The sequence below is a fragment of the Tupaia chinensis genome, unplaced genomic scaffold (genome assembly GCF_000334495.1).
Source record: "Tupaia chinensis unplaced genomic scaffold, TupChi_1.0 Scaffold139190_1, whole genome shotgun sequence".
Classification (NCBI taxonomy): domain Eukaryota; kingdom Metazoa; phylum Chordata; class Mammalia; order Scandentia; family Tupaiidae; genus Tupaia; species Tupaia belangeri.
This window is the reverse complement of record NW_006199080.1, coordinates 2,186,224-2,198,548: the sequence shown is the minus strand read 5'-3', so window position 1 is coordinate 2,198,548 and position 12,325 is coordinate 2,186,224. Positions and strand designations below refer to the sequence as shown.

General features: G+C 37.6%; 1 protein-coding gene across 1 annotated transcript; it reads right to left on the bottom strand.

Moving 5' to 3' along the window:
- Positions 1 to 8,506: 8,506 nt before the first annotated feature.
- On the bottom strand, positions 8,507 to 12,007 carry SLITRK1 (SLIT and NTRK like family member 1). Its single transcript, XM_006161811.2, has one exon. It carries the CDS (start codon positions 11,787 to 11,789, stop codon positions 9,699 to 9,701), a length of 2,091 nt encoding a protein of 696 aa, XP_006161873.1. The 5' UTR covers positions 11,790 to 12,007; the 3' UTR covers positions 8,507 to 9,698.
- Positions 12,008 to 12,325: the final 318 nt, after the last annotated feature.

Below are 12,325 nucleotides of genomic sequence, written 5' to 3'. Positions count from 1 at the left end.
ATTAAGCATTTTGGTTTAAGGTTTTTATTGTACCTCTATACCCCAAATTGTTGTTATCCTTTTCTAAACCATTTTATCTGTTTTCAAGTGATTTTCAGAAACTATTACCTTACTAGGTTTTACATATAGCCTTCTGATTTGGGATGAAATCTACAGATATCACACGTATATCATACTTTTCCCTCTATGGGTCATTTGTCTAAAATCAAGTTTCATTCAATTCTCAGTAAATCTGCTTTGAAAGCAATGTACATCAGTTAAATGCAACCAACATCTGAAAAATTTAGCTATCAAAGAGCAAATGCCAAATTCTAAGTCTATATTTTATTCCCTGAACTTTCCCTGAGCTCCATATGTCTATGTTCAGTAGTATACCCAGAGTATGTAAGTAGGCATCTCAAGTTTAGCACGCTCAAGTCTAGTACTAACGTAAAGCTTGTTCTGTCTAGGCTTCCCTCTCAATAAAAGACATCACCATCAAGCCAATTGATAAGGTCAAAAAAACTCATAAAACTATGTATCTTCTATTCCCACACCAGTGCTTTCCTCCCTAAATCTCTTCACTTCTGTTTTCATTCCCACTACTCTCCAAGACACCGTCATCTTCCCCAAACTCCACAACAGTGACTAGTTGTCCTTCACTTTTGGCCCTCTTATTTATTCTAAGTACTTGTTAGGCATAGTATTTTGATCATATTACTTGCCAACCTAAAACTTTGTTATACATAAAACAAAATCTAAATTCCTTTCTCTGGTTTATATAAAATGTTATCTGATTCTCTTGACCTCTCCAATTTTATGTCTGCCTATGCCCAGATTCTGCATATCCTGATCTTCATTTCACCCTACAGACATTTATAAATCAGGATGTTTTGCCCTTTATAATTTCTTTTCTTTTCTTTTTTTAGAGAGAGATTTTTGGTATAGGTCATGTGTGCTTACTGGAGAAACAGAGAGAAAGTAAGAAGTCATCCTCCTGTATTCTCCTCTTGGGATTGTGGGAATATACACACATACACATGCACCCTCCATGAGTTTCAGGCCTCTGTGTCTAGGACAAGGTCAGCCATATGGAAGTCCAGCTCCTTAATCACTATACCACCCACTGGCTCTATGATTTATTTTCTAGGGTCTCTCTTGCTCCAAATCTTGAAATGCTTGTTTGTTTGTTTTGTTTTGTTTTGTTTTTCCCTTTCATTTTTTTACTAAGTTCAAGTAGTATCTCTTCAGGGACCATCCTAAAAAATTGGGATCATCACCATTTCTCATTTTATTTCAGTCTTGACTTTTCATTAGTCAAGTTTTTGTTTATACATTCTTAATTTTTGTTTGTTTTATGTTCTTTAACCTCCACTCATGTAGACTTAGATAAGCAGAAATGTAGTCTGTGCTATGTTGCTTTAGAATCTGCATAAATATGTGGCATAGAGTACTAAATGATCAATAATATTTGTTGAATCAATTCAAGTAAAATTGCTATCATCTCATATATTTTTTCTTTCATTTTTTTTGTCTTGTTTTTCTTGATTTAGTAGAATTAAGATGCATCTCCCTAACACCAAAGCTATGCTGCCTCCTTGGAAGCTTTGAGCTGTGTAGTACATACACTATGACACTTGCAGCAGTTCTAAAAAAAACTCACTTTATTATAAACACTCTAGTGAAATAATTCTCAATCATAATTTACAAGACAACATAAACATGGATTAAACTTTTCTTCTTAAAATAGATATTATTGAAATATACTATAAGCTGAAACAACTGCATTTATAAAATAAAGTAGTATGTTTCGATCTGTACATTTAATTACACATCATATGTGTAAGTCATTCTTGCGGGGATGAAAATGTAATAGACATGATATTAGCTATCTTTGTAAAAATGCTGGAAAAAATTCTCTATACTATACAAAAACTTGAGGCATAAATACTTGGCTATCGGTGATATCATCCTCAGGCAAATAATGCTCAAAAATACTCTGTTTAAATACTTGGCTATCGGTGATATCATCCTCATGCAAATAATGCTGAAAAATACTCTGAACTGACTTTCTTCATTTGATTTTATAAATGTTGAGTTATAATAAAAACACGACATGTCACATAATTTTGTTCTTGGTTATTATAGCTGTTTCCAGCTGTTACTTTTTTGGCTTCAAGTCTTGTCCCCCATAATATTACACATTAAGATGTAATAACCTCCTGGAATACTCTGCTAGTTATGTATTAACATCTAATTATTCCAAATATCATCTGCAACATGAAATCTGATCTTTGGAGAACTGATCATTTTGGTGAAAAAAATGTTATCCAATCAAAGTTTTATACACAAAAAAATATTTAAATGTAACATTTTCTGACCAAGGAAAAATTAAGGGCTATCTTTCTCATGAAAACATGAATGGGGACCTCAGGAAACATGTCGTCATTCAGAAAACAAAGGGATTGACAGCATTAAAGACTTTGCTTTAGTAATTTCAATCTTTTTAGAATTATCTAATAACTAATTTAACCAATTTACATACTTTTTTTTAGTATGAGTAGTTCACCAGCATTAATTTCTGCTCAATAAAGACAAAGCCATACTCAACCACCTGGTGTGTAAGTTACCAAAAAGCATACTGAAGCTAAATATTTCTAATAAAAAATTTCCGGTAAAATTAACTGAATTCACAGCTGAATCAAATGAATAAAAATGTATCCAACTGAACACACATTTGAGCTTAGTTATTACATGGTACTATGTCATATCTTATATAAGAAAAAATATTTAAGTATAGTTTAGTTATCTAGGGTTATTTTAATTATATAAAACCAGTTACATCTATGAATTAAAATACCCAAACTAAAATGTGTGGATTCTTCTACAGTGTGTAGATAATGATACCATTTTTTTTTGTTGTTTAAAGAATTATTTATTTCTTTAATTCCATTTGTTATTATTATTATTATTATTTTTTAATTTGACCAGACAGAGACAGAAAGAGAGAGAGAGAAAAGGAAAGCAAGAATTCAAGCTGCCAGTTCCAGGATTCGGACAGTGGTTGGCCATGTGGGAATCCAGCACCTTTAACCACCATGCCACCTGTTGGCCTGACAATGATATCATTTTAAATAAATTCCTTTACTATTTGGGATCCTATTAATACATGGAAGTGGTATTATAGTCTATGTATGCACACTTACTACTATTATAACCATATTACCAGACTAATTTTATTTATTTTATGTGCAGCTTGAAAATGTTATACCGATATCGATTTAAAAGGAAAAGTGTACAATAAATGTGGCAGAATCAGGCAAGAGATGTTTTTATTAATGGTAATAGTGGCCCTTTTCCATTTATCCTCCCTTTCTGGGAGGCAAAGACTGTTTCTTTGATAATGCTATGGATTGTCCATTTATCACCTACTTTTGAGGCACTTTCATTTTTCACTATATATTGACTTTTTCTATCAATATGCTGCAGCTAAGCATGTTTCCTTCCTGTATTCTTCTGCCAAAGAAATGGAGTCAGAGGCAAAGGGAATAAGATAGAGGAGATGTTTGGCTTTGCTTACTATTTTCTGCTTGTTAAATCTTTTCAACTTGTACATCTGGGTGATACTACCAAGTAATAGAATAGTAAGTCATACTAAACAAGAAATAAGAGAGGATTAGTTTACAGTAAAATTATAAGACTGTGTGTAATACTGTATTAAAGCTTCTGTAACCTATTTCATGTATGAAAATATTACAAATCAAAGCAAAGTATCCAGAGACAACTATCCGTAAACTTCTTATGCTATCATAAGGTATTTTACCCAATTTTCCTAACTAATATCTGATTTTTAAAAAACTGAAATAGAAGAATTATCAGTTCTTCATTTATTAAGATTAAAAATTGGTTTGACAATTTCATTTTAGACATAGGAGTGAGAAAACTCTTAATGAAGTTATATAATAGCAGGCATTATTTCTACTTTATGAGTAAAGAAATGAAAATACAATTAGCAAGATAAAATACCTGTTTGGTTTAAAGCACTGTTTTTAGATTTTCAACAGTTGCCTGATAGCTAATAAAACTGATGCAATGGGTCTAGTCTCAGTAACACAGACATTAGGGATGCTGCTACGTGATACGAGAGGCCCTGTGGGAAGACACCATGTATGTGTCCTGTATGCACCTGCACATGTCGGGTGAACCCATGATCCCAGGCTGTTGGAAGGATTGTGGCATGAAGACTGTCAAGGCTGACTCTTTCTCTCTCCACAAATCAGAATATTTTTAAAAATTAAAAACCTGTTGTGAAGTCTGTGCTTTCCCAAGTGGTTAAAAACCCAAGTTACTTAAAAGAAACACAAAGTGTTCTAGTGACATTCTTTAAACACTGCAATTGACGTACTATATAATGAATATATTTCACTTTTGTGTGTCATCGATTCCTTGAGATTAGAATTGCCTTATTTACTTTTCCCTAAGGAGTTTCTGTATTATTTTTCATATAACAAGAATCCAGTTAATATTGCCAGTTGAACATCTAGATCTAATACTCTCAAAAGTCTTCAAACTACTAGATAATTCTCCCCAGTAAGCTTTGTGCAAAGTTCAAATATGAAATAAAGTGTGTAATATAATTTCTGTTTAGCAAGAATGTGGGAACGAGTAATTAATTGGATCGAGGTTTAAGCCAACAAACCCAAATTGCCTTTTAACTCAATTGAGGCAAAAGGGTTCTAATAATTTGAGATGATTCCTCAGTGCTCCATTTCATTGAAGTGTTTAAAAAAAGAGTTATTATCTCAACTATTGCATTTTTTTCTGATACCAAGTCAAAGAAGGATTAGTTATAGCAGAGTCAATATTGGTTCACGTTTCAGAATTTGTTTGTAACTTGTGCTTTCATTAAACTATTTAAAGGCATTTCCTTATTTTTCAAACACCAAGAAGAAAGTCCTATATATCCTGTATGCTAGTTTTCATAACACCGTAGATGAAAGAAGGTGCCAGGGGATTATATGACATTCTTAATTTAGCCTATTTATTTATGTTTCAGGGCCAAGTTAAAGCAAATCATGTAACTTAAGCATTTTGAGATGCATTTACTGTATCTCTTAACAACATACACAGTTCATCTTTTAAAAATTAAATAGCATATTGCATTTTGAATAAATCCAAATAAGAGAAGACATAAACCAAAACGTAAAACACACTAAAATGAAATCTTTGGCACATTTTATATTTTCAATTTTCTTCATATAAGCATACAAATAATAATAGAATTCATAAATTAGCTAGCAGAAATGCTCAGAAACCACTAACGTAATATTCCACCAACACATTATAAACACACACTTCTGTGTTCATCTTTGCGAATTCAACCATCTCTCTCTATATACAAAATAATATTTATTGGAAACCTGAAAGAACTAAGTTAACAAACTGTCCCTGAAATTGCCAATATAAAAATACACTAAAATACCTGGCAATTCTAACTATATCTAATATAAATACTGGTAAGTGAGATCCTGTTATGTTAATGATAGATCAGCTATTCCAATCTCCACTTAGGTAAACATGTAAAAATGGTTGAACAATAAATTTCTATGGCAACACTTTAAATTCTAGGATATTCTTAGTTACAGCCGCAGTCGCAGAAGCTACTACTTTCTTTAAAGCAATGTAACTACACAAGATATCTCCTTTCTTTCCCAGTGGGCACAACTAATATCTCTTTCACTTTAATAAATTTAAAAAATGATTTAACTGAAAACAAGATTTCTCAACTAATGCACAGTATGACAGTTAAATGAGCATTTTATATAAAGAAAAAATTAAAAAATGCTAAGCACTTATACTTGAAAGCTATATTGTGAGGCCATATGCATTATATATTCTGCTTATAAAATAGATATATATGTATGTAAAGCTAATACATATTAAGCATATATATAAAATGTCAAAATGAATGAAACACTGCCAATCTAAATAAAAAATGTTCTTATATATTAAATCATTGGATAACTTTTCTACATGGATTTTTGACATATGATTTATTAAAATACTTTGATGGCCTAGTAATTTTAGAATCAATATTTAGACCATTTAGATTTAATAATTTGAGTGTCTACAATTTATGAACTCATAAAGTACATTCATCTTTTTTCTTACATGTTGTCTTCTTGTGTACTCTTGAAGCTGAATGAAGGGCAAGTTTCTTTTGTTACAAGATATACTAAAATATAAAGGGTCATTGACATATACTTGCTTAAGAAGACAGAATTTGAGTAGCTAATGTGTTTTATATATATATGTATTGTGTCTTAATTTACATTTTTAATTGTTATAGTTGTGAGCTTTTTCAAGATCTCTTTATTTTCACTTAACTTTTTTGAGAGATTGTTTGCTATAGGGCACATGAGTTTGCCAAAGAGACAGAAAGAGAGACAGAGACAGAAAGCGAGCAATCAACTCCTAGGGGAATGCTCACTCTGCAATTTGTTCTCCTCCATTCTCAGGATTTTGGGCATGCATGCATACATGCCCAGTATGAGTTTTAAACTACCAGGTCCAAGACTTGAACCACAGTAGACTACATGGGAGTCCAGCAACATAACCATTACACCATCTTCTGGTCCCAAGATCTCCTTTAAAATGTGGATTATATATATATATATATATATATATATATATATATATATATATGTGTGTGTGTGTGTGTGTGTGTGTGTGTGTGTGTGTATACCATTCCATCTCAAGACTGAGGTTTTATAGTATGAAGAAAATTGGGTTTAAATGGCACTCCATGCTTTACCATTTATGACATGATTTATTGACGATTCATTTGAAACCTCAGTTTTCTAATCTGTATAGTGAAAACAGCAGTATCTTACTAAATTACCCTGTGGTTGTGGCTGAACTAAATAATTATGTATACCACTTAGCACAATGATCACTCAGAAAACATTGACTATTTTAAAAATAATTTACCCCTACTTGACTTGTATATTATAATTTCTTTTAAACCAGGATGTAAAAAAGTTCTTGCTCCTGTACTCACCTTCTACAAGAAGTTTTAGTTTCCTGACCTGGACTAGCCATGTATCAGTTTTAAACCTCACTGGATTATTTTTCACCAAGTGTCATCTTTCACCAGAGAGGTTTCTACCTCTGCCATTGTTTCTTTTCCTTCTTTAAGTCCTAATGTTATTGAATAAATGACCCTTTCCTTCCCCCAAGTTTTTCATCACAAATAAATCTGTGGGTTGCTTACCAAGAATTCAGTTGTACTTTCTGCAAAAAGAATGACAACCCTTGTATGAAAAATAAATAAATAAAAAGCAACTCATAATATTTATCAGCAGATACAAGGATACATCCATACTATCATGAATTCCAGTCCATAAATAAAGGAATCAGGAGAGAAAATGATAAATGGCCTTAGGAATAGTCATGGTTCGTAATAATAAAGATTTTATTTTAAAAATGTTAAATAATACATACTCCAGAACACCACTGTTCTGAGAAACTACTTCCCTTTTGAATATGAGTTCTAGATGGCAAGTCTACTCTGGGAGTTTTTATTAACTGATTTATTATATATATAAATATGTGTGTATATATGTGCGTGTATATATATATATATACATTGAATATATATGTAAATATATATGTGCTTTTGATATACTTTTTAAAGGTGGATATGTGGTGGAATGTGGCCCCCATCAATCTGTTTGGTTTTGTTTGCTTTTTGTAGTCTAACTGCTGCTTAAACAGACTTGCTTAGAAATTCCGGAGGAATATGAGGCCAGAGTTACACTAGTTCATAAAATTCAAACAGTTCAATGTTGGTTTTTTTTTTTTTTATATTAATTACTGAGACATAACCAAAAATCTGGATGATGGGAGAGAAACACTTCTTTAGGGTAATGATTGATTTCCATAAAGATGAGTGCTTTAACAAATTTCAATATGCAGTTGCCAAGGCGGGGAAGGTGGGTGGGCACTAATTAGTTTTACCATTTTCAGCAGATGTTGAATTCAAAATTCCAGCAGCATCTCTGATGCCAGTCATTAAGGTTGTCTTTCATCGAGGAGTGCTGACCAATGAAATCTCCACATTGTGTAATGAGACCGATCTAGGCAGAGTCAATTAAATCAAATCTCTCTGAACATCCTTAATATATATCTGCAGTGTGGGCAGCACCGACAAAAGCAGCAGCGAGGGATTTCCAGTATTAATAAAAGGATTCACTGCAGCATTAGAAGAGTTGCAAAGGAGGGGAGTGTGTTGGGGGGAAGACCTTCCTTTACGGACTGAGGCAAGCTGCTAAAGTCTGGGCGGGGGTGGAGAGGGTGCAGAAGAGCTATATGTAAAGGGTGAAAAGCTGAGAAAGGCGATTAAAGAAAGATCCCTACTGTGACTCAAGAAGGGATCCACCTCCCGCCAGTTCCCTCCCCCACCCCTCCACCGCCAATGCAATTTACCGGTTGCAAATAGGAAGCTGGAAAAATGTAAGGACCCAGATTTGAAAACATTTTCACTTTAATACTGAAAAAATATGCCATTATAAAATCCTCGAATAGAATTAGTAAGTTCCACGTGCTTCCTCGGTTCTTTTTTCCTACTTTGTAAGTAAGATTTATACCAGCACAGAATTGCTACCATAGGGTCGCAGCCTAAGCACTAGAGTGACATTAATTGGTCATGCTTAACTGCCTCAAAATCTTTTTTTTTTTAAATAATTACACTGATACTATAATAGAAATCATGGGTACTTATTTTACATTCAGATGGAAGGCATTATTGGATATGTATAGAAAAATATTCCCCCTCAAAAATAAAATAAAATAAAATAAAACATCACCATCAAAATAAAGGAACCCAAAACAACCCCTAAAAATTTCCCTCAACAAAATACATCGTTAACTCATAAAATGGACTGATAACTAGCCATGCAAATGTCTTAAATAAAACCTTTACATTTTTTTTTTCACAGTAAACGTACGCTCTGAACTGCCTACCGATCACAATAATGGCGAAATGGCACTTTCTGATTATACTGTATTTCGTTTAGAGAAAGTTTGATACGATGGGACTTATCAGGTAAGAGGGTGGGTGCTGTGAACGAGACGCTGTCTCCAGTCGCGGGGGCGGGCAGAGTCCCTGGAGCGCGTGGGTTCCATGCGAGCCATGCAGCACTTGTCGCTTTTTTTTCTTTTGTCAGGAGTCAAAGTTATTTATTTACAATACATTCATGCCTTCGTGCAACTGCCCATCCCTGCAGAGCCAACAGGGAGCCATCGTGGGGGCTAATCCACAGGGGAAAAATAGATATCTATCTCTCTATATAGATGTGGATATATGTATATATGTATAGATCCGCGGCATCCGTCCCCACCCGCCCCTTGGCGGAGGGCGAGGGCGCTGTGAATTCTTTCAGCTGAGCCCATGCTGGGCTTCCTGTCAAATGGGGCTCCGAGCAGAGAGCGAGCTGGCTGTGCTCTTCCAGCTCGCCACAGTCTGCTCTTTGTTTCCAGAAGGGAGCTAGGGAGTCAGACCCTCTCCGTTGAGCGGGTTCATAGTTATTTATTTATCTGTGTCTATCAGGGCCTGAGGCGCACTGGATTTGGGTCAATGCCGCTCTGACCCCGGGGATGCCATTGGCCGGGAGACTTTCTCTCTTTTGCGCTCCCCTCCCGTATCCGGGTTGGGGGTCTTAGTCTGAAAGCGAGTGAGAGCCACAGTCATACACTCTGTGAGCCCCATCTGCGTTGTAAGGCCCATTGTGCCAGTAGGAAGAGTCACAGACTGTCTGTAGGGAATTAATTTCGGACGCTGAGGAGTTGGCGTCCCTTCTCTTGGACCGCTTTCGGTTCCTCAGGATAAACACGAGCATGCCCACCACGGTGAAGGCGGAGGTGACAAACACCAGCAGCAGTCCCGGGACCAACACGGAGATGGACACCCTGCTGGTGTCTAGGTAGGAGTTGGAGTGCGTCCCGGTCTCCGCCAACCCAGTGCTGTTTTTACTGTGAGAAGTTAACGTGGGCGAGATCCTCGCATACAGCTGGGGGCAGATCTCGTCATTGGAGAGGAGCATGAAATCCTTCCTAAAGAAGTTCACAGGCGTCTCACACTTGAGGTCGCTCATTAGCACTTCGGAACCCAGGCGTTCTGCCCATTGCTTGAAAGGCACAATGGTGCAGGAGCACTCCCAGGGATTCCCGTGCAGGTCTATCTGGATGATAGAGGTTAACTGATCCAGCACCCCCGCCACCGGGAGGTACATGAAGTAATTGTTATGCAGGCTGAGCTTAGAGAGCGAGACCCCAGCGAACACGTCCACGGGGAGGGACCTCAGCAGGTTGTTGTTGAGAATGAGGATCCTCAGCTTGGGCATGGCATGGAAAGTGCCCGGGAGGATGAGCTGGATGGCGTTGTACTCCACGTTCAGGTACTCCAGGTTGTGCAGTCCGGAGAACTTCTCCCGGGAGAGCGTGTCCAGGTAGTTGCTATCCATGTACAGCCACCTGAGGTCCAAAAGGTTCTTGAAAGTGTTGTTCTCCACCGTGGCAATGTTGTTGTTGCCCAGATCCAACAGAACGAGGTTCTTGTAATCCACAAAGTGCGATTTTCGGATGCTGTGGATCTTGTTATCTCTCAGGAAAAGCTCCTGCACATTGGAGAGCTTGGGCTTCAAATCAGCCAAGCTACTCACGTTCCGGTTGTTGCAGTTCATCTTTAAACCCGACCCAGGGATGTGGTCGCAGCTGCAGCCCCCCGGGCAGGGCAAGCCATTCGCTGGGGGTTTGTTTTTGGCGCTACCGGTCGCTATTGCGGCCGTGGGTCTGATTTTGATCTGCCAATTGCCTGGTATCTTTGTACCTCCATTTGGAGCAGATCCTGGGGTGGCATGGTCCTCTTGCCCATTTGTCTTGAAAGGAGTTGGCAGGGGGCCAGGAGCGAAGGTCTCTTCTTGGGCTGGGGGCGCTGGGAGACTAGAATCCACTCGGTTTTTCAAGGGACACAAGTCCTGTTCGGTGGTTTCATTAAGGTCTTTACCCTGCAGTCTGGTGGGGGCTTCGCAGACCACTCGCCCGATCAGGGCGTTCTTGGGAATGTTTTCAAGCCATTCTTTCAGGGACAGCAGATCACAGGTGCAGTCCCAAGGGTTATCCTCTAGCAGGATCTCGGCAATGCCAGGGATTTGCTCCAAGACCTCCTCATAGGGCAGCGTTTTCAGCCTGTTTCCCCGGAGGTCGAGGTGGGTGATGGGCACATACTGGAATACATTGGCAGGTAGGGTGCTGATGAGATTGTCATTTAAAATGAGTACCTCCAGCTTGTTCAAGTCCTGGAAGGCCCCCGGGTCTATGTCCCGTAATAAATTAAAATCTGCCTGGAGGTATTCCAGATCGTCCAGCCCCAGAAAAGTCTGCTTTCGAAAAGACTTGATCTTGTTGTTATTGATGTGAAGCCTTTTCACCAGCTGCAGCCCCAGAAAAGCCCCCGGAACGATTTCGTGCAAGCCATTGTTTTCCATGTGCAAACTAACCGCATTATAAAAGTTAGCGAACTCATTAGGGAAAAGTCGAGTGAGGGAATTGCCATGCAGAAATAAATGGTAAAACTGGGAAGTCGGGGCGGTGAAACGCTGCAGACTTGTGAAGCCCTTTTTTTCACAGTCTACGTGTAGGTCCCCTTCTATCTCATTGCAGGAACAGATCTTCTCTTTGCAAACGTCCCCTGTAACGTTTCCAGCGGCAAAACAAAGAGACGTCTCCAGCAACAGAATCCAAAGCAGCATTTTTAAAGCGAGCAATTCATCCCCGATCTCATCACAAAGTAACAGCGACCATCCTGCTCGCCACAGACACAATTCAAGTTCATTTAGTGCTCCAATGTCCGAACCCAGGGAAGGAGAAGAAAAGGGTTTGGGGGGGTGGGGGCGGATTCCTTCCTGCCTAACCCCCCCTCACTGCAATAGCCCAGACGCCAGTCAATAATTATATCCACCAACTATCCAGGCACGTAGTGCAAGGCAAGCAAAAAGAAAAAAAAAAAAAAAAGTAGAAAAAAAAAAAAAGAAAGAAAAGAAAACCCTACTCCCCCTCAACCCTTTAAAATAACCAAAAAGAAGTTAAACATATACATATCAATTAAAAATACACCCTTACAGAATCTCGTCTACTGGTCCTCACTAATCAGACGGCGAACAATGCTAGTAATTGGAAGCAAGTGCATGTTAGAGAAACAAGCAGAGGGTTTGCAGCGTAGTACAGGCGCACCGCCTGTGCATGGCTGTACGTCGGACTGACCTTGCCTCTCTGATACAAAGCAGGG

Bases quoted from the DNA above. Each gene is read 5' to 3' on its own strand.
- SLITRK1 (XM_006161811.2), bottom strand. From the start codon at position 11,789: ATGCTGCTTTGGATTCTGTTGCTGGAGACGTCTCTTTGTTTTGCCGCT.